This window comes from Hemiscyllium ocellatum, chromosome 3, assembly GCF_020745735.1.
Source record: "Hemiscyllium ocellatum isolate sHemOce1 chromosome 3, sHemOce1.pat.X.cur, whole genome shotgun sequence".
Lineage (NCBI taxonomy): Eukaryota > Metazoa > Chordata > Chondrichthyes > Orectolobiformes > Hemiscylliidae > Hemiscyllium > Hemiscyllium ocellatum.
In genome coordinates this window covers 111860374-111883963 of record NC_083403.1, presented here as the reverse complement: position 1 = coordinate 111883963, position 23590 = coordinate 111860374, and the positions used below count along the sequence as shown (strand labels likewise).

Here is a 23590-nt window from a genome sequence, read left to right as displayed (position 1 = left end):
ACTGTAATGTTAACTGAAGTTTTATTTTGTCCAGTCTCTATTTCTACTACTCAACAATAACTTTACTGTTCTCTAGGGAAAAATGTTTTCAGTTGATTGTTACAACACAGCATTGAACCCCTCTGTTAATTAAACCAAACACCCGGAAAAGCTCACCTCACCTTGTAATCTGTTAAAATATGAATGTCACAGAGAACTCCCAAATTCCACTTTTTAAAAAATAAATTGATATTTTTTTCTTAACTCTAAAAGTGAACATTAAACAACTAATCACAATTTTAGGCCCCTATTCCTCTTAAGTGCTTATTACCTGCCTTCAACTCTATAACAAAATGCTGTTCCAATAAGGCCCTTATTAAAATTACATTAACTTAATTTCAAAACTACACAGCTGCTGTCGTCATCTTCCAACTGATGAGTCCTATGGGTTGTCTTCTTGCTTTTTACTGTGGCTATGTTTCATACGAAAATGTACCTTTGATAGAAAGTGTTTCCTAATTTCTTGGAGAGCAAGATGTTAGATCTCCAGGATTTTGTGTTTTGATGGCAGTTGCTCTCCTTCCAATTTTCAAAATGTTTGCATTTTATAACCCAACATCAGATTGTCTCATTGGTTCGATGTTGGCAAAACAATAAATTCAAACTCGCTTGAGTTTTGGCATCCTGGGACATAACTTAAACTGATCAGTTTAATTCGAATTGCTGTCAAAACAGCAACCAAAACTCAAGCATCATTTCACAGTTACATTTTTTCAATTTTACAGTACACTCTGGGACTGCCATCTACTCATATATACAGGTGCGTATAAGCTCTCAGTTCAGAACAGCATTCACTCTCTCAAAGGTGCAGTGAAATTAAAAGAAATACTGGAAAGATAAATCAAAAAATAGCAACTACATGATGCAAAACATAGGGTTTAAGCCCAAAAGATTTGATGAAAGTCCAAAGGAGAGCATGATAATTGTGAATTAGAAGATTAGTAGCAAATAGAAACAAGAGGTGGTATGGATAATGAGATAGAAACAGATTACTCACTCTACTAGTTGTTAATATTGCAGTTGTTGTTTACATAAACATATGCAATTTAAACCTGCTTGAAGCTCATACTACACTTTAGTCCTAATGAAATATTCTTTGCTTAATTTAAACAACTTTTTTTGTTACGAACCTGGTAGATACCTGGATTGTTTCAGATAGTGATACTTGGCTGAAGCAGCTCTAGATGCACTTGTATCTGGGAGAGGCATTATAATGGCTGTAGGCATATTGCTGCTGTTTGATTTACCACTTGAAGAGAAATCTAGAAGGTTTCCCATTCTGTAACGGATGCATATCAAATTATTTAAAAATTAAGAAAAATTTGAAAATGACATTTAATTATAACAATGGCCTTCTTACTTAAACTGTGATTCCTGACTTGGTCGTTTTTTATCATTTAAACGTGCATTTTTAGTCGGAGAGCTAGATGCTAAATCCCCTGAATCACTCCAGTTGTTGAAATCTTTCAAAAGTACATTATTCCATCGTCGAGCACTGCCATTTGGCTGTGTGCTGCTGCTGCTGCTGCATATACTTTCCTCTGTCTTGTTCACTTTCTGCAATAATAGAAGAAAAATAGTGTATGTTAGATGGGCTTAAGATTAGTTTCACAGGTCAGCACAACATCGAGGGCAAAAGGGTCTGTACTGCATTGTAATGTTCTCTGTTCATCAGGTATTAAAACAAAATGTTCAAAGCTAAATTGTAATGAACAACATTGTTCACTGGAAATCTTGAAAAACAATCGATGATATAGAACTAACATTGTAACATAGCCCAAGAGTCTTCAAAGATATGGTCAAACAAAATAACATGGTATTAGCGAGTTCTGAGTAGATTTGTAGGTCAGATTGAGGTTCTGGGTGTAAGTTTGCTCACTGAGCTGGAAGGTTCATTTGAAAATGAACGAGCAAACAAGCAAACTTATATCCATCACATTGTATGATGATTTGGAGCTGCCTGGCTCTCAGGACAACTCCATACAACCCTGTCACAGTAGACGCTGCAAGATGTGTCAGAGTGTGGACATAGATACCACCATTACACGTGGGGACACCTCCCACCTTGTACATGGCAGGAACTCAAGTGACTCAGCCAACATTGTCTATCTTATACGTTGCAGGCAAGGATACCTGGACGCATGGTACATTGGGGAAACCGAGCAAAGGCTACGACCATGGATGAATGGGCACCGCACAACAAAATCAACAGACAGGAGGGTTCTCTCCCAGTTGGGGAGCACTTCAGTGGTCCAGGACATTCAGCCTCGGTCCTTCGGGTGACCATCCTCCAAGGTGGACTTCGGGACAGGCAGCAGAAAAAAGTGGACGAGCAGAGGCTGATAGCTAAGTTCGGTACCCACAGGGAGGGCCTCAACCGGGACCTTGGGTTCATGTCACGTTACAGGTGACCACCATTGCACTACACACACACACACACACACACACACACACACACACACACACACACACACACGTACACATGGACACGCATATACACAGACGCGCACACACCCTTACAGATACACACACTCCCACACTCACACATGCACCCCCTCACAGACTTTAGACACTCTGCACTCACTACACACACACACTTTCTCACTCTCACAACCCCCAACCCAGACTGACACACACACACACACACACACACACACACACACACACACACACACACACACACACACACAGAAAGACCCACATGCACACATATATTTTGTGAGGTGAATTTGTACTTGCAGGGTTACATTGTACTTTGCTCAAAAACTGTATGCATTCATGTAGAACTGAGCTCAAAAACCGCATGAATTTATGTAAAACTCCGTTCTCTCACTTTTTAGATTAGAATCAATCTAAACATCATGGCATAGACAGAGAACACAGGGGGCCAACACCTTCAACATATCGTCTAGCTATCGCCATTGTGAACAACTAACCTGAGAATGCAACTTTTTAAAAGGTTTTGTGATTTACACATGAAAGAAGTGAAACTATCACTGTATTTGAACAGATGAAAGGTTTAACAATCAATTTTTCAATGTATAATTTCAGTTACATCACTCTGTAAATTTTTGCTATAATTTCTGTGTTAGGATTGAGCCCTCCACTATCACCTGATGAAGGAGCGCCGCTCCGAAAGCTAGTGTGCTTCCAATTAAACCTGGTGTTGTGTGATTTTTAACTTTGTATGATGAAACATAGATGAAGACAGAGAACAATGGATTGAAAGCCAGGAGAGGAGGCATAGAGTTTGTACACCATAGGAAGACATCCTTCGTGTCCTTGTCAGTCATCAAACTTCCAACTATTCTAACCCTATTTTCTAACACTTGGCCCAGATTTGTACACGGTCATCTCAGGCATTTGACTAAAGAGGTTTTAAATACAGTCATGCAGTTATACAGCATGGAAACAGAACTTGCTGTCCATCTCGTCAATGTCAACTATGTTACCAAACTAAACTAGTTCCACTTGCCTGTGTTTGGCCCAAATCCCTCCAAACCTTTCCCTTACAAAAGGTCTTTTAAACGTTATAACTGCACTTGTATCCACTACTTCTTCTGGCAGTTCATTCCACACACAAACCACCCTGTGCATGAAAAAAGGTTTCCCCCTTGTTCTTTTTAAATCTTTCTCCTCTCATCATAAAAAAGGTCCCTAGTTTTTGAACTCTCCAATCTCTGGGAAAAGACCTTTGTTATTCACCTTTTCTACGCCCCTCAAAATTTGATAAAATTCTAGAAAGTCAATCCTCAACCTCCTATGCTCCGGTGAAAAATGTCCCAGCCTATCTTTATGATGCAAACACTCCATTTACGGGCAACATCCTGGTAATTCATTTCTGACCCTCTCCAATTTAATAAAAACCTTCCTACGACAGGGTGACCAGACTGCATACACTACGCCAGAAGAGGCCTCACCAATGTGTAGTACAACTTCAACATGATATCCTAACTTCTACTCTCAAAGGTCTGAGCAATGAAGGTAAATGTGCTAAATGCTTTATAAACTACTGTGTCACAAATTTCAAAGAATAATGTATTTGAACTCCTGAATCTCTCTGTCCTACAATACCACAACAGGGCTCTACGATGAATTGTATAAGTATTGTCCTTGTTCGTTTCACAAAAATGCAATACCTCGCATTTATCCAAATTAAACTCCATCTGCCACTCCTCAGCCCGTTGTTGCAATTGATCAAGATCGCTTTGCAATCTCAGATAACCTTCTTCACTGTCCACTACACCAATTTTGGTGTCATCCACAAACTGACTAACCATACCCCCTATATTCTCATTAAAATAAATAATTTGGATGACAAAGTTTCGAGCCTCTACCCCCCCACCCCCTTTTTATGAAGCGAATTCCAGATACCCACAACATTTTGGATAAAAAAACTTTTTCCTCAACTCCCCATAAAACCTCCTGTTTCTTTCCTTATAGGTGAGATTTCTGGTTACTGACCCCTCTATGAAAGAGGGCAGATTTCTCCCTTGTATATACTATCTTTTCCCCTCACAACTTAGTATACCTCAATCAGATCATCCCTCAGCCTTCAGAGCTCTAAGGAAAATAATCTCAACCTATTTAGATTCTCTTTATAGCAGAATTGCTCAAGCTGAGGCAATATCCTGGTAAATCTCTTCTGCACCCCTTCTAGTGCAAGCACATCTTTCTTATAACATAGCAATCAACACTTCACACTGCACTCAATCTGTGGCCTAACAAATGTTACACAACTTCCATCATAACCTTCTTGCTTGTGTATGCGAGGCCTTGACTAATAAAGGCAAGTACCTCATATGCCTTTTTAACTATCTTATCAATGCAGGGATGTACGGGCATGCACATCAAGGTCCCATTGATCCTCTGTGCTTCCAATGGTCCTACCATTCACTTGCCTTATTAGCCCTCTCAAAATGTATAGGAAAGCAAATTCAAAGAATGGTCCCTTATATCACCAATTGTACAGCTGTCATGTGAACAGGAAATGAACAAGAGAACAGAGTTGGAGAAACAGAGAAAGTTAGGGATGAGTAGCTAAGAAATGCACACAAGTATGTGATTTTAAACTGAAGAACTGCATTCAATAGTTGAATTTTGAGATAAAGTTTCATAAGAAAATAGCCTTAAGGAAGGCTTGGAGGTAGGAAATGTGATGGAATGATAGAAGACATGGGCCAGATGGTCAGATCACAGCTGGACAGAATCTCAAGATTGTTAACAGTCTAGTTCAACCAGAGGCACTGAGCAGAAGAGAATCGAATCAGTGGAAAAGCTAAGAAAATTGTGAAGTTAAAGACTATAGTTATGGTATCTCATCCAAAACTGGCTGCCAGATTACCTGTCAACTGGCACAAGGGAGCATCAAGAGATATAGCAGACAATTAACACTGAGTGCTTACAGCATACGTATAAACATTCATACAGGGATTCAATGATGACAGCAAGTAAAAAAGTAGTTAACGACTTGAGCACAATGATGTCACTGATTGCATCTAACATAGCATAAAGAATAAAATGCACCATAGCAAGTAGACAAATTTGAAACTATGATTAGGACTGCAATGTTTACAACTTCAGTTAGAATAAAAAAGTCCTCAGATTAACAAACTTCACTTGAAAAGTGGACACTGCACGTCTCTCAAATGGTGCTGCATTTCAAAGAGTATTTACTGATTCAATTTTAGTCTTTTAAGTTACACTATAATACAGTACATAACAAAATGCACCTTAGTTCAGTAATGACTTCAAATAATCCATCACAAAAGTGCTTGTGGTGCTTAAAATGGAGTATGATGCCATCAGAGCAACCTAACAAGGCTGAAAATATCATGAACACTTGCACTTTAAAAAATGTGATAAAGAAGTAATCAAACATTATCCCTTTTAATTCCCATAAAAGACGGATTGTAAATAAAACTTGAAATCTGATTGCATTTTAATTGTAATTGGTCTAATCATACATATTTAATTGTGAAATATCATATTTCTAATTTAATGTTGACATTAGAATTGTGTAAAATTCTTAAACACCAAAAATCTTCAGGAGCGAGTCCACAAACCAAGAACAGATTTACAAAAAGAGTGCAGATCAAAAACTTTACTCCAGAATATAGAAATCATGCAGCATACTTTGGATCATAGGTCCATTTTTGCTATGGTCGCTATTTGTATTGTGTAAAACTATAATAAAAATGATCTAATCAGATACATCTCTAGCATTAAACAGATAATGGCAAATTCACCACAACAAAATAATTTTTTTTTACATTAAATGCATAAAATCCAACCTGAGATATTTTGGTATTTATTGAAGGAAGATGATTTTGATGGGGTTTCTCTTGTTCACCTTGGTTTTCTCTGTCAAGTGAACGAGGTGCTGGATCTGTTTGCCTTGCACATAATTGATGCTGAGAGGGTGTAATCTGTTGAAGTGGCCTTGAAGGTGGGCGAGGATGATGCTGAGGTGGGGGCTGAGGTGGAGGCACAGGCTTCAACTGATTAACTGAATGTTTGTACTGTGTTTCTCTTTGCTGCCTTCCATATTCTTGTACTTGCTGAGGAGTTCCCAAAGCTTGACCAACATGGAAATAGGGATAACGTAGTGCCTACAAATGCAAAGGATTGGACAAGATCATTATGAATACTTACCAATGAAGGCTCAATGGGCAAATTATGCAATTTACCAAAACCAGAAGGGTAGATTATTAAATCTTTAATATAGATAGTTAGCTGATGCAAGCAAATTGTCACAGTGATGCTTCTCAATTTACACTCATTTGGAACTGCTTCATCTCATCTGGAAGGATTTAGCTATGATGGTGCTTTGATCCGAGTAGTTCAATGGATGGCCAGTTTCTAAGTTTGCAAAGAAAGGGACATCCTTTTAAATCTCACCATGTCCCAATCTACAGAGTTATGATCAATATATATGAGAACAGAAGTCACATCAGTCAAGTTCCTACAACACCACTCAGACGGAATTAAAAAAAATTAAACTGCCTTATTTCAAAATAACTAAACAATGTAGCAAAAGCTATTTAGATTAGATTAGACTTACAGTGTGGAAACAGGCCCTTCGGCCCAACAAGTCCACACCGACCCGCCGAAGCGAAACCCACCCATACCCCTACATTACCCCTTACCTAACACTACGGGCAATTTAGCATGGCCAATTCACCTGACCCGCACATCTTTGGACTGTGGGAGGAAACCGGAGCACCCGGAGGAAACCCACGCAGACACGGGGAGAACGTGCAAACTCCACACAGTCAGTCGCCTGAGTCGGGAATTGAACCCGGGTCTTCAGGCGCTGTGAGGCAGCAGTGCTAACCACTGTGCCACCGTGCCGCCCTTCAGTCAAACGAGAGAACCTGCTACTAAAAAAGGGCATACATACAAAATTGGAACAATAGCAAAGACTTCAGCTACATGAATAGCTACTCTTGGTTGCTATAAAGCTTTATAGGTAAACTCAAGCTTAAACGTAGGAAAATGTATCAAATGAATTGTCATTTACTCTAGCACTTTCAAATGCTACACAGAAGATCAGGAATCAATACCAATAACATTCAAAAACACAGCAGTCAAAAGAAATATCAACTCCACATACAGGTTCATTAATATTAAACCACACAATGATGTCACAATTTTAACTCATGTTATAACTGGACAAGTCAGATTCTGGTTTGATAGATCATTTTTTTGTTTTGTTTTAGTTTAACAAGGTGATCTCTCACTGAAACATAAACACCCAATGTTGCTGATTTGGTTTCAACAATAAAACTAATACTTACAAAGCAATGAAAATGAAGTTAAAATAGAACAGACAAAACAAACGAACAGATACACAATATGCCTTTTAAAAATGCTGAAACACTAGAAATATACTCCCATTAATTCCAAACTAACTCCTTGACAAGTTAATCATTGATCCTTTCAAAACAGAAAAAATGTCACTAATCCAAATTTAAAAATCCAAACTTACAAATATTAAAATATACACAATCTCTCAGTCTACATCACAACTGAAAACATTGAATTTTTAATCTGAAACACATATACAATTCGATTGGTGACAAGTATGCTTGCATAACAGGTTACATTTATTAATCTTCAAAAAATGGGATATAACACAGAATTCCTTCGGATCGACAATTAAATGGAAAATACCAATTTCAAACTGGATTAAGCAGCTTGAACTTGTAATGGATGTATGTTGTCAATTCTATGCAGTGCAGAGTGGAGGATACGAGGACAAAAAGGAAAAATATTAACTACTATTGGAGGAAAGCTAATAAAACCAAATTACAGACCCAATCTTCCATTTTGCTTTTGAAAACATGATCCCTGAGCGCTTTCCTGTGGAAAATTCAGGAGAAAATGCAAAACTTCAAAATCTGAGTGTGAATACATTTTCATAGATTCAAAGAATCCTTACAGTGTTGCATGAAGCCATTCAGCCAATTGAGTCCACACTGACCAACACCAGACCCTAGCCCCTTAACCTCAAATAGGGTTTTTGCCATGGTTAATTCATTTAACTGCACATCCCTGGAATGTGGGAGAAAACCCACGCAGACATGGGGAGAATGTTTGTGTGGAGTTTGCACAGTCCCCAAGGCTGGAATCAAACCCAGGTCACAGGCAGCAGTGCTATCCACTATACCACTGGGATATCATTTTCGGAAAGAAGGAGAAAAGCAAATTAAATGTGAATAGAATTCAAACCTTGTGCAAATCGATGTTAATGGAGGGAGTACAAGGAGAAGACGCGATATAAAAGACAGTTATTGTACCTAAAGTTGTAAAATACAAAATCAAAAACATGATACTGAGCATGAAAAAGGCCTCAATTGAGCAGGTCGAGTTAAGTGGATAGTTTTGTATGTGTTTTCAGAAAGCTATAAACAGAAAAACAAAGGAGGTTTAGATTCATGAGGATGTTAGAAAAGTTACAAACTCCCAATTTTAGAGAGAGAGAAAGGCTCGAGAAGGTCAAATAGTATGGTGGAAAAACTTAAGGACAATTCTAATTTGAAGTCTTCAAGAACATAAAAGGGATTTAAAGTCAATGGCGAAGGACTGCCTAAACTGATCCAGCATCAGGATAACAAAGATCACAAGTTTATTAAAGTTGACCAGAAAGCATTCTCTGCCACAAACTGCTACTAAGCAGAATTGATCAGGTATTTATAATTGCAGGAGATTTACTGAAAGTTAATATTGAAGACTAAGGGAGCAAGAAGGACACATAAGGATTAAACTGCGTAGAGTCATAAAGATGTACACAGCATGGAAACAGACCCTACGATCCAATCTGTCAATGACGACCAGATATCCCAACCCAATCTAGACCCACCTGCCAGCATCCGGCCTATATCCCTCCAAACCCTTCCTATTCATATACCCATCCAAATGCATCTTAAATGTTGCAGTTGTACCAGCCTCCACCACTTCCTCTGACAACTCATTCCATACACGTACCACCCTCTGCGTGAAAAAGTTGCCCCTTAGCTCTCTTTTATATCTTCCCCTTCTCACCCTAAACCTATGCCCTCTAGTTCTGGACTCCTGAACCCCAGGGAAAAGACTTCGCCTATTTACCCTATTCATGCCCCTCATAATTTTGTAAACATCTATAAAGGTCACTCCTCAGCCTCTGACGCTCCAGGGAAAACAGCTTCAGCCTGTTCAGCTTCTCCCGATAGTTCAAATCCTCCAACCCTGGCAACATCCTTGTAAATCTTTTTTGAATCCTTTCAAGTTTCACAACACCTTTCCGATAGGAAGGAGACCAGAATTGCATGCAATATTCCAACAGTGGCCAAACCAATGTCCTGTACAGCCGCAACATGACCTCCCAACTCCTGTACTCAATACTCTAACCAATAAAAGAAAGCATACGAAACTCCTTCTTCACTATCCTATCTGCCTGCGACTCTACTTTCAAGGAGCTATGAACTGGCACTCCAAGGTCTCTTTGTTCAGCAACACTCCCTAGGTCCTTACCATTAAGTGTACAAGTCCTGGAGATCCAAGATGGCGGCGACTCAGCAAGTCTGAGTCTACAGAGCCCTTCCCAAAACCTGGGAAAAGTGGGTTTCCTGCCCCCACCACACTTGCCAAACCACCCAAAAAATTTCTTTAATCTTAATTAGCTGCTGAATATTATATTTAAACAGTCTAATACTGAGTGGATAATGAGTAAATCAAAGGGACCCCGCAGCTCTCAGAAAACAAAGACCCCTCCCCCACCCTCCTCTCCTCCGGCTGCAGCTGATGTAAAAACAGGCCTTATAGAGGTGATTGCTAGATTGGAATCAACACTCGTCAATTTCATCGCAGAATCCCGACAGAGATGGAATGCATTCGAAGAAAAGCTGCAGAAACAGAATCACTCTATCGGAGAATTGCAGGGCCGAGTGGAGGGGGCGGAACTAAAGGCCACGACCTCCAAGGCTGCAGCTCAAACAGCTGCAGAACAGGTGCGAGCTCTGGGGCAGAGAGTCCGGGCCTTTGAAATCTACATGGATGATATTGACAACAGAAATCGGAGAAAGAATATTCGGTTGCTGGGCCTTCAAGAACAAGAAGGGAAAGGACAGTTAGCAGCATTTCTGGAGCGATGGCTGCCCCAGCTTTTAAACCTGGGGGCTGAAACTGACCGGGTAAGGGTGGAGTGAGCCTACCGGGTCACAGTACGCAGACCTGGCCCAAACCAGCGCCCACGCCCGGTCCTGTTCCGGCTTCAGAGTTATAGGGAGAGGCAGATACTCCTGGATGCCTCCAGAAAGCTTGGAAAGGATCCTAAAGCTATGATTCATGAAGGATCCAAGATTATGTTATTTCAGGACTTCTCCCCGGCTTTGGCATGAAGGAGGAAGGCGTTTGATGAGGTGAAGAAATGTCTAAGGAACTTAAATATTCAATACACCTTACGCTACCCAGCGACGTTATGCTTTACCCACGAAGGATCCGAGTATAATTTTAGATCATCGGAAGAGGCCAAGAAACTTTTAGACTCGGTTAAATAAATCGTAAGAGACAATTTATGTTGGCTTGCCTCTCCCACACTCCGTGGGGAGAAATGGATACTTTATTCTACTTTACTTTTGCCTCAGAGCGAGGTTGTCTTCCTTGCTATGCTATTATACTTAACTGTAATCTGTTGGAGTTGTAATTTTATAGTTATGTGTGTTTGCACGTGGCATTGATGCTAGCAGATATACTCAGGTATGGGTGGGGAGGGGTGGGGGTGCGGCACTCACTGTTAACTCTAGCTCGGTATTATATCTAAATCCTATTAAGGAGCGCCCGGGTTGAGGGTGGGACACTGTTTGGGAGAGGATATGGTGGAACGTTGGAAAGGTAGTAAGGCCCCCTGAGAACAAGGGGGAAGATCTCCATTCAAACATGTTTAATTTTTTTTTGTTCTTATTGTTTGGAAATAACTTCCTTTTTATCATACTGTTATGAGTGTATTAGAGAACATTTTCTCTTATTTGAAGGATGTAAGCGACTCAACTATACACTCTGAATGATTGTAGATTAGTTGAATTTTGATGATTATATATTTAAGATCTATTTTTATATTAATGTTTGTGCTTGAAAATTCTGCTTATTTTTGTAAATTTGTCAAAATGTTAAATTCCCAATAAAAATATCTATAAAAAAAAGTGTACAAGTCCTGCTAATATTTGCGTTCCCAAATGCAGCACCTTGCATTTATCTGAATTAAACTCCATCTACCACTTCTCAGCCCATTGGCCCATCTGGTCCAGATCCTGTTGTAATCTGAGGTATTCCCCATCGCTATCCACTACACCTCCAATTTTGGTGTCATCTGCAAACTTACTAACTGTATCACTTATGCTCGCATCCAAATCATTTGTGTAAATGACAAAAAGTAGAGGACCCATCACCTATCCTAGTGGCACTCCACTGGTCACAGGCCTCCAGTCTGAAAAACAACCCTCCACCACCACCCTCTTCCAACTTTGAGCCAGTTCTGTATCCAAATGGCTAATTCTCCCTGTATTCCATGAGATCTAACCTTGCTATGCAGTCTCCCATGGGGAACCTTGTCGAACACCTTAATAAAGTCTATAACATGATTCCCACACACAAAGCCATGTTGACAACCCCTAATCAGTCCTTGCCTTTCCAAATACATGTACATCCTGTCTCTCAGGATTTCCTCCAACAACTAGCCTACCACCGATGTCAGGCTCACCAGTCTATAGTTCTCTGGATTGTCCTTACTACCCTTCTTAAACAGTAGCACCACGTTTGCCAACCTCCAGTCTTCTGTGCACCTCACCGTCACTATCGATGATACAAATATCTCAGCAAGGGACCCAATCACTTCTCTAGCTTCCCACAGAGTTCTAGGGTACACCTGATCAGGTCCTGGGGATTTATCCACCTTTATGCGTTTCAAGACATCCAGCACTTCCTCCTCTGTAATATTTTTCAAGATGTCACCACCTATTTCCTTATATTCTATATCTTCCATATCCTTTTCCACAGTAAATACTGATGCAAAATACTCATTTCGTATCTTCCCCCATTCTCTGCGGCTCCACACAAAGGCCGCCTTCCTGATTTCTCTATTCTCTCCCTAGTTACCCTTTTATCCTTATATAGTTGTAAAAACCCTTTGGATTCTCCTTAACCTGATTTGCTAAAGTTATCTCATGTCCCCTTTTTGCCCTCCTGATTTCCCTCTTAAGTGTACTCCTACTGCCTTTATACTCTTCTAAGGATTCACTCGATCTATCCTGTCTATACCTTACATATGTTTCCTTCTTTTTCTTAACCAAACCCTCAATTTCTTTAGTCATCCAGTATTCCCTATACCTACCAGCTTTTCCTTTCACCCTAACAGGAATATACTTCCTCTGCATTCTCATTATCTCATTTCTGAAGGCTTCTCATTTTCCAGCCATCCCTTTACCCACGAACATCTGCCTCCAATCAGCTTTTGAAAGTTCTTGCCTAATACTGTCAAAATTGGCCCCTCTCTAATTTAGAACTTCAACTTTTAGATCTGGTTTGTCCTTTTCCATTATTATTGTAAATCTAATTGAATTATGGTTGCTGGCCCCAAAGTGCTTTTCCACTGACACCTCAGTCACCTGCCCTGCTTTATTTCCCAAGAGTAGGTAAAGTTTTGCACCTTCTCTAGTAGGTACATCCACACACTGAATCAGAAAATTGTCTGGTACACGTAACAAATTCCTCTCCATCTAAACCCATAACAAACACTATGGCAGTCCCAGTCTATGTTTGGAAAGTTAAAATCCTCTACCATAACCACCCTATTATTCTTACATAGTTTATGGAGAAAAATCTAATGGCAGGTGTCAACATTTCTTTTTCTACCTGTGACGAAGCACTGAGTTACACAACGTACAGCACAGAAACAGGGCATTCAAGTGAATCGTTACATCTGACATTTTACTCCACAAATCCCCCCCCCAATCTTATCTAATCCTAACAGTAAAACTACGAGAGTCTTGCTCTCAAGCCTTTACCCTTTAATTTTCAAAACAGTCACTGGATCCATCAACCATCTTTATTTGAGTAAGAGCCTATTTCAGCCTTTTGTGATCTGCGCAATCACCCAGTTCTGTAATTATCCCTGAACCCTTCTGTTTTCAATGCTTCCATGTTATGAACATGAAGGTTAAAACAGTGCACAGTTCACAAGTATGATGTAATCAGGGATTGTAACAAATTTAACATAATTTCTCTGCATTTCAGTGCTATATCTCAAGAAATGAACCCCAGCAAATTGTTTTTAAAAATGTCCATACTAATGTTTCATGATTCTGGATTAGTAGTGCTGGAAGAGCAAAGCAGTTCTTGAATGGCTTTCTTCTGCTCCAATGTCTTCTGGCACCCTCTGCAGTATGATTTGTATGACTGCAGTCTTTTTTGCTCTTCTTCCTAACTAATCTAATTTTCCAACAGTATTGACCGTTTCAATCTTCTAAGAAAACTGCAACACATAGTGACTCCACACTGAAGTAAATTAACCAATCACTAAAGAAAATGCAAGGATTACATGCAGAACTAGATAGATTTAATTCCATCACTTTATCAAAATACAAGTTTCACGTGCAGACAAAAGAAATGAAAATGTACTCCTATCATTTCAACATGAGCTGGACAAATTTGATGATGTTTGACAAATCTAGTGAAATGAGCTGAAAGAGCTCTTTCAGTTTTGCAAGGTTCAACTTTTTAACCATTCCCTCAAGGTAACTACAAGTTAAACAACTTTATACAAACATTAGTACTGAGTACTTAAACTGTAGTTTCTCTATTTGATTGAAAACTCACCTGGCTTGGAGTTGGTCGCTTTTTTGGGTCCCATTGGAGCATATCTCTCATGAGTTGAATAGCTTCACTACTTGCATTGGGAATCAAAGTCTTGAGGTTATTGGGGACACACTGAGGCCAACGGAAATTCATGGCTGCTGCAAGCTGATAGCCTTCTGACCAATTATTCTAAGATGACAAATATAAAATTATCTGATGAAGTAAAAGCAGGGTAATTCACATTATAAGAGCAAAATGTTACGTGTTACAAGTTAAATTTTTCTTATCTCCCATATTACAATTTCCAAACTCAATAGTGGCTGAAAGACTGCTGGGAATAGTGGGTCCAAAGAACAAGCAGTAAACCAACATAAAAGCAAAATAGCATATTTGAAATAATTTCAGGTAAAATAGAAACCATTGGAAATAAAACCTGCATCAGCATTCGGCCCAACAAGTGAGAGAGTTAATATTCAAGACTGATAACCTTTCATCAGATTCTGAAAAAATTAGAGATGCAATCAGTTCCCAGCAGCTTCAACATCACTCAAGAAAATCAACACAATCCAGGACAAAGCAATCCACTTGAGTGGAATTCCATCCTCACTTTAAACACTGAGTTCCTGACCCACTAACACAGTGGCAGCAATGTGCTCAGCAGGAAGTCGACAAGGCTCCTTATCAGCCTCTTCCAAACTCTAAACACTTACCAAGTAGAAGGACAGATATGTGGGAACATCACTTGCAAAATCCTAACTGGCACACCAATAGCCTTGGAACTATATTGTAATTCATAGTTTCTGGATCAAAATACTAAAATTCACTTTTTAAACAGCCCTGCACTGTTCCTATACCACCTGGGTTTCTGTAGATCAAGAAAGTGGCTCACCACTATCTTCTCAAGAGTAATTCGGATGGGCAACAAAAGCAGCCTAGCCAATGATGCTAAAATCCCATGAAAGAATGCACTATTAGTGAAGGAGAGTGGGGAAAAGATTAGGGGAGATCCAGGATAGTGAGGAGGGTAGATGAGACTAAATGACAAAAGTTAATTGTGTAAATCAAAATTAAGCTATTATGAGCGAAGCAAAGAAGCAACAAGATATGTTTAGAGAAGATGTGAATGATGATGAACAAAAATGAAAACAGAAACACAAAATAAAGCAAAAAATGAAACAAAAGGAGACATGCTATGATGCAACACCTGCCCTTTTAATACTTCATTGTAGGGATTTCTGAGATTCTGGGACAATGTGGAAACAGGCCCTTCAACCCAACAAGTCCACACCGATCATCCGAAGAGCAACCCACACAACCCATTCCCCTACCCTATTATCCTACATTTACCCCTAACTAATGCACCTAACCTACACACCCTTGAACACAATGGGCAATTTAACATGGCCGATCCACCTAACCCGTGCATCTTTGGATTATGGGAGGAAACCAGAGCACCCAGAGGAAACCCATGCAGACATGGGGAGAATGTACAAACTCCACACAGACAGTTGCTCCATGTCAAAAAGGCCTCAGGCACTGCCTCCTGATGAAAATGCAATTAATATGCAATTCATACATATGAACAAACAAATCAGGAGCATGAATGGATCATTCAGCTCCTTGAGCATGCTTCACCATTCAAGATGATCATGGTCAATTGAATTGTAACTTCAGATCTATATTCCCACCTACCTCCAATAACCTTTCATCCCCTTGCTGAACAACGAGCTCCTTACCTCTGCCCTAAAAATATTCAAGAACTCTCTCCATGAAAAGGTGATAAAACAGAGTTCTAAAGATTCATGACCCTCCGAGTGAAAAAAATTTATGCTATAAATTACAAAATTGGTGACTGCTGATTTTTATAAATAACCCTAGTTCCAGATTCTGCCAGAAGAGAAAACGTCCTTTATACAGATACCTTATTGAGATGCATGAGGATATTGTATTTTTCAATCAATTCACTCTTACTCTAAACTCCAACTGATACAAACCTAGTGCCTCAAGTTAATATTCTGTATTCTCTGTTCATGGTACTTCTCAACATTGGAGACCAAACCCAGATGTGAAACCTCTTTGCAGAACACTGATTCAATCCACAAATTGATCCCAAGTTTGTGGATACTTAAAATTGCAATTTGCCGCTTTGATTCCATATTGACATTGATCACTGCAGCATTCCAATGGACAAGGTACAGAACTACATCATTTGAATAGGTATTTTAAAGCTTTCCAGGCTGTGTTGAACTTGCAGATCATAAGTTCTGCCACTTTTTTTTTTAAAGTTTCACTGGGTTTTTTTCTTGCTTTCATATTTTTTCATCATTTAATCCTCCTGCCTTCCATCCAGGGACATTGTCTTTTACTCTCACACTTCCCCTTGACTGACACAAATTATTGCACTTCTAACTTTCGCTTAATTCAGAACTTATTCCAGTTCAGCTGAAAAGCCATCAACCTGAAATATTATAAGCTTCCCTTAAAACAAATGCTGCCGGACCTGAATATTGCAACATTTACTCTTTTTAAAAGCAGCAAACAAATAAGAGAAGACCTGAGTATATGTAACAGCAGTTAAAAAGGCAAGATGGGGTGAAGCTACGGATAGATATGAAAACAAACATCATATTAAAGATAAATAAACAAAAGGAACAACTGGAGACTTAATACAGGCCGTAGCCTATTGAATAGACCTGAGAAGGAAAGGACAAAAGCCCTGCATTTAGTCAATAAGTGGCTGTCACCATTGAAAATCATAGAAATCCTATGGTGTAGATGCACGCCATATGGCCCATAGAGTCACACTGACTTTGAAGAGCATCCCACATGGATCCACCCAACATTCCCACAACAACTCCCTGTAACCCTGCACATCTCCGTATACTATGGGCAATTTATCACAGCCAATCCACCTTACCCACACATCTTTGGAATATGGGAGGAAACCAGAGTACTCAGAGAAATCTCATGCAGACACTGGGAGGAAACCCACACAGAATATGCAAACTCCACACACAGTCGCCAAGGGTGGAATTGAACCCAGGACCCTGGCGCTGTCAACAGCACTACTAACCACTGAGTCACTTTCCTGCCCCATGGGGCATTGAACTGCCCTCCAGGTAGTCAGATTCAGGTGAAAAGTCAAGAAGCCTTGACACTGGAAATGGGCGAGAGGATGTAAACTTGAAGTGAAGGGTTAAGTAGCATGCAAATTTAGCTATCCTTGCAACCATAAGAGAATGGTTGCTGCAGTACAACACATAATACATTTTAAAGAAAAGCTAGTCACAATAAATACATGCTAGCTGTTTCCTTTTCCTTTACTGCACACAATTTAAAGATATTGAAACCAAGTAAAAAAGTGTGAACCAGCAAAAAATATTGCAGAACTACACACATCTCCAAGGTTTTCCTTATCCCCAGTAACATTCAAGTTTGACATCAATCAAACACCATTACTTTATTGTGGAAAGAGTCAGATTGAAGAGAAATATTGATGACATATGCTATGGGCACAAACATACAGTCACAGAGTTGTACAGCATGGAAGCAGACACTTCGGTCCAACTGTCCATGCCAACCATATATCCTAAATTTATCTACATTGTAACTTTTCAATTAAAGTAAATGCCAGCACTTCGTTACTGTTTCACACCTTTTTAGGGGTTCCTAAAACTTGGCAAATTTTGAAAATCTCATCTATTTCACTGGAGCCAGGAAAGAGAGGTCTTAATGTGTAGAGTTCTGCCATAATACAACCAACTGCCCATACATCAATAGGAGAACTGTAATTTGTTGAGCGCAGAAGAACTTCAGGTGCTCTGTACCTTTAAACAAAAAATAAAACAATTAGACAAGTCATAGAGGACATAACCTAACAAGGAAATACTGTGATTACTATGATTTGTTCCTTCCCAAATTAAAATTTAATTCATTGGACATTTTGGCTCCTTTTGAAGAGCACTTACTCCACCTGCTGGTAAATACAAGGCCACTACTCTTACACGTCTCTGATCTTCATGACAAAATCCTTTGGAATTAGTTTTATAGAATCATTTAGAATCCAACAGATGAGAATGTGCAATAGAAACACAACAATTCCAGACTGCAAGTAGAAAAGTTCCAAGCATGCTTAAAATTACTAGTTAAATTGACTTCCCAAAGTAGGGTGTCCAGAAATGGACAATAATCCAGATGAGATCCAACCAGGTATACAATAACACAGCTGCTGCTGTGCTGTCCTTATTTCCCATGTGCACTATTGATTCTTTCAACCCTAATAGTTTGCACAGATATACCCACAGGTTCCTCTGTTATTGTACTCCACAGAGTACAATACTTGGAATTTTATATTGCCTTTCATTTCAGTAGGAAAGACCAGGAATCACTTCAAGGTTCTAGAATCATACAATCCTCAGTGAAGAAAGAGTCCATTTGGCCTATCAAGTCTGCACCAAACCTCCCAAGAGTTTCCCATCTAGACCCAGAACTCTCACCTTATCCCTTTAACCCCACATTTACTATGTTTAATCCACTAAGCGTGCAAATCCCCAGACACTACAAAGCAATTTAGCATGGCCAATCCACCTAATGTGCACATCTTTGAACTGTGGGAGGAAAACAGGGCACCCAGGGGAAATCTACACAGACATGGGGAGACCATGCAAACTCCACACAGAATTAAATTTCATCTCCTCACTGTCCATCCATTCTGCCAACCTATGACCATCACCATTCGCTCTATTTTTTTCCCAGTTTTCTTGAAATCATGTCCCATTTACAAAATCAAGGTAATTGAAATAAATCAACAAAAAGCAGACCCCTGCATCATTCCCCAGACCAAAACAAAATCATTCACTACTGCTCACTGTCACCCCACACTCTACAGATTTCACTTCCATGTTGCCACTTCACCTTAATTAAACCAGATTTGTCTAAGTGACTGTTAATTGGGCCCTAAACTATCATTTTCCCACCACTGAAGTTTAACTAACTGTTGCTTATCCTCACCAGGCAGTCCCCAAGTTGTGAATGGATTACGTTCTGGCGTCTGTTCGTAAGTCAATTTGTACACAAATCAGAACACAATGCAGGACAACGTAAATCAGTTACTCATAAGTACACAAAATGTTTGTATGTCAAGTCTTTAAAATTGACCCCTGTTATGAGTTTGTGCTCATTATTGAGCATTCATAAGTTGGATATTCGTAAACTAGGGAGCCGCATAGGTATTTTTGAATAAAGGACATAATATTGGCTAAGCTCCAGTCCTCTAGCAGCATTCGTGTATCTATGGAAGATTTAAAGATTATGGTCAAGACCTCTGAAATTTGCCCCCCCGCAACTTCTTTCTGTATCCTTGAATGCATCTCATCGGACTCTGATGACTTATCAACTTTAAGCACAACCAGTTTACTAATGCCTTTATTATTTAGCCCATCCAGAATCTCATCTACTTTTCCTTTCATAATGACTTGTAAAATCATCTCTCCTTCGCTCCCCCTCATACATTTTCTTCTCTTATTTTATTCTCTTTCACTGTCACTATCCAAGGAGATTTAGATTTTTGTCTTATATCTAATTTCTGTTCTTGACTCGAGGACATCTCCAACACCATATTGCTCTTCTTAAACACATTACTATGTTTCCCCATCTTTCCTGGGCACCTTGTAATGAGAATATTTAACACCCAATCCTGCCCTTTTTTAAAAAAGCCACGTCTCCAATATTGCCAAATCATCATAATACTTCACTGGTGTCTGCACAGTTCACCAATCTCATTTATCACACTTTTACATACATATCCTGTAGACTTAGACATTAGCTTGTTCCCCAATACTCTGACATCAAGTAATACGAGGCCATTTTCTCGTAACGGTCTCACAAATAATGGTTTGCACCTTGGTTGGTCAATCCTGCATTAAGCATCATAAGTGCGGCTTGGATTTGAATCTAGCATCTAAGTCTGTGCTATATTTGCCTCAGTGGGCTGTGAAGGTGCACGATTTCTTGATCTCTTTTCTTTGTGCCCTTTGCCTGATCAGCTGAGCTTTTTGCTCCTGCTCACCCAAAATCCTGCTCTTCAAATCAGTCATCCTCCAAAGGTTAAGGTGATCAGTGATATCTCTCTCTGCTCTCAGAATCTATTATCTTTGTATTTTGTTTGTTCTTGTAGTGGAGGTTTGTATGCCCAGGAGGCAGGTCACCCAGAAAGGAGGACAAAGGGTGTTTCTAATGGCAGTTTGTATGTCTACAGCCATGTTTACTTAAAAACCCAAAAACAGGGTCATGTGGCCCCTCAAAAACATTGCAGAGTGCTTTAAAGCCTCCAATCCCTATTAAAGCAGTTGGTTCTTTGCAAATGCAACATTGCTGCTGTTATGGCAAGGGCTCTTTCTAAAACATTCTAGATATAGGTGTCCAGCTGATTTTAAAATTTAATATTCTAGATAATAACATCTTTCCCACACAACATATCTCCTTAACAATGTCATTAACCATGAACATGGCCAAGTTTGTGCAGATAGCAATCATTTAGTAATGAGCATATAATAACAGAATTGGCATAGTCTAGGACTTGGAATTGGTGACTGCTCCTTATTAAGGAATGTCAAAGATACAAATGAGATAGCAAAAGTGAAAGCTATTTGTCTTTTTCTCTAGTCTAGCATATGCTGCCTACTTTTCACCACTTTACAGGAGCATACTGAGGACACAGGCCTGGTAAACTCTTAGTTTAGTATTGTCAGATTTTGTGAAGCAATAACAGACTAAATGCACGTGCTGATTTCAGCATCAAGTGGACAGACTGGTGATAGTGCAGCCTAGTTATGTGAAGCTAACAATGTCCTGTGTCAAACTGTCAATGTTAAAAGATGGTGGTATAGCAGTATCCTGACATAACATTGGCCTTTCTGATGTTGGCAACTAAACAAACTCCTTACAGGTTTGAGAGAATCTGTTCATTTGCTGCAGCAAGGCCTCACTATGTCTAAACTACCCTGGTCAGACTGCTGATCACCTCTGTCAACCGATCCTCCCAGAGAAGATCTTAAAACATTCCCAAGAATCTGAAGGCCCCTCTTCTCCACAACCTCCCTGTGCCTTCAATTATATATGCATATTCACTTGTCAGTATTACTTAAAATTTGACAGTGCTATGATTTGGTTACACCTGAAAATTTTAAGGAGGATCCCTGTACATTGTACAGTTTAAAGTATCTGTCATGAATTGTCCTGGGACGTCATGCACCTTGGCTGAAAAAGTAACCACCCATTCACCCTCTCTCTCGGCATGATGGAACAAGCAGGCAATTCTTGGTATGCAAACCAACTCCTGTTTCTTGGAGAGGTTGTGAAGATTAACGAACTAACTTGTGTGCAACAACTACATTACAGTTGAAGAAAACAAAATCCTGGCATGTCAGCACTTATGTCTTATTGTCTGTGCTTCAATCAGCTCTCTTTAGAATTACAAATTAATATGACATCCAAGTCCACAAAGTGACATTAAAAACCAGCAGAAAAAAACAGAATGCCACAACCAACTGTGAAATACAGTTTTATTTTTATTTGCTATCCATGCAGAATTTCACAGCTGCCCTTGACATATCTTAGAGCCACTTAGCAATTGCAAATCTGAACTACAAATAATGCCAAGTGTTTTTTTTTAGTAGAAGAGACATCCTTACCATCTTGTAGACACATAATCAGTGTATGGTGGACGAGATCGAATTTCACGAGCTAGACCAAAATCAGCAATTTTTATCAGTTCTGGTCCCATACAAAGGAGGTTTTCCGGTTTCATGTCACGATGAAAAAATCCTGGAATAAAATGCACAAACAAGATAGATAAAATAGTTACCTGTAGCAACACAATATTTTCTCCCCCAAACCAGACTTGTTTTTATATAACTGCCATCCTATAAACGGTCATCTGACAACCGCCCCCCCACCACCTCCCCCCACCACCCCCAAGACTCCTCTCTACCCTCAATTCCATTCACCCATGAACTTTCTTCTCATTCAACCCTCTTCCACCTGCCGCATACACTTCCTCCACCCTCACTACCCTCAAATCCCCCATCTTGCTCTGCCTTCCCCCAACCCTCCTCATTCTTCCCCATTCCCTTCCCCTTCACTCTGCCTTTTCCCCAGTCCTCCTACTTAATTTCACCTCCACTCATCTCCCTTTGTCATCCCCCCTCACTCTTTGCCCCAAAGCTGTACCCCACCTTCACTCTCCCTGCTGCTCCCTCATTCTCTAACATTCCCCTTCCCCATGTATACGTGCAGGTTGGGAAAAGCAACGTGCAATTTCAGCTCTCACAGTAACATAAACAAATGGCTCAAAGATAAAGAGCCGGAAAACCAATGAGGTGAAACAGAATTTTTTTTCCTCCAAAATCAGATCTAATAAACTGGGCTCAGCAACGGATAGCCAGATCCCATTTTTAAGATGCAGGTTCTTTTCCCCATTAAAAATTTATTTAGTTCCAATATTTTTAAATTCCTACAGCACAATTCTGCTCAAATAATATTGAAAACCTACCGTGTTTGTGGATAAAAGCTAACCCTTGAAGTATCTGGTACATGATGTTGCGAATGGACGATTCAGGAAAGAGTCGGTTTCTGTAAATAAGAATCAGTTATTAATTCCAAAAAACATGGTAAAATGTTTCCACTACTAGCAACGTTTTACTGGTCTGGAATATGGTAAAACTTCTAATCTAGTTTTGCAAGCAGAATCATCTCTGAATTCAGTTTTGAACATAGTAATGTTATTCTAAACATTTTGTGTACTCAAGACATACAAGATGACGGTAGTATTCTAAAATGATCAATTCACTGCAATAAAATCGTATGTTACAACATTTTCATTTCCACTCAATTATATAATTCTCAACGAGGGCGCTAATGGCATTGTGACAATAGGGATGTTCAACCCAGGAGGCCCGGGTTCAAGTCCCACCTTCTCTAGAGGTGTGCAATAACATCACTGAACAGGGTTGATTTGGAAAATGTCTATTTCTCAACTTATTAATTTTGCAACATGTTTCAACAAAATTCAAACAGCTTTACTGGAAAAGATAATAAAATTGCTGAATTTCAGAAATGTCTTTCGAAGTCTGCGCTGTTTGCAATTGGGATTTTCCATTTGGTTGTTTTTCAGAAACATAACGGCCAGAATTTCAGGTGAATTTCCAATTTAGGAATACTC

General features: G+C 39.5%; 1 protein-coding gene across 6 annotated transcripts in view; it reads right to left on the bottom strand.

Moving 5' to 3' along the window:
• Nucleotides 1-23590, bottom strand: part of LOC132834225 (serine/threonine-protein kinase ICK-like) — a 76273-nt gene that overhangs the window by 19233 nt on the left and 33450 nt on the right. For 5 of the 6 annotated variants that reach the window (XM_060852918.1, XM_060852908.1, XM_060852899.1 and 2 more), the window contains 7 exons: nucleotides 22922-23001; nucleotides 22062-22194; nucleotides 18026-18197; nucleotides 14392-14559; nucleotides 6333-6650; nucleotides 1400-1596; nucleotides 1170-1318 (listed from right to left, as the gene is read on the bottom strand). In XM_060852918.1, coding sequence (XP_060708901.1) covers nucleotides 1170-1318; nucleotides 1400-1596; nucleotides 6333-6650; nucleotides 14392-14559; nucleotides 18026-18197; nucleotides 22062-22194; nucleotides 22922-23001 — 1217 coding nt within the window. The remainder of the gene's footprint in view (nucleotides 1-1169; nucleotides 1319-1399; nucleotides 1597-6332; nucleotides 6651-14391; nucleotides 14560-18025; nucleotides 18198-22061; nucleotides 22195-22921; nucleotides 23002-23590) is intronic. The other variant, XM_060852934.1, reaches the window with a different exon arrangement.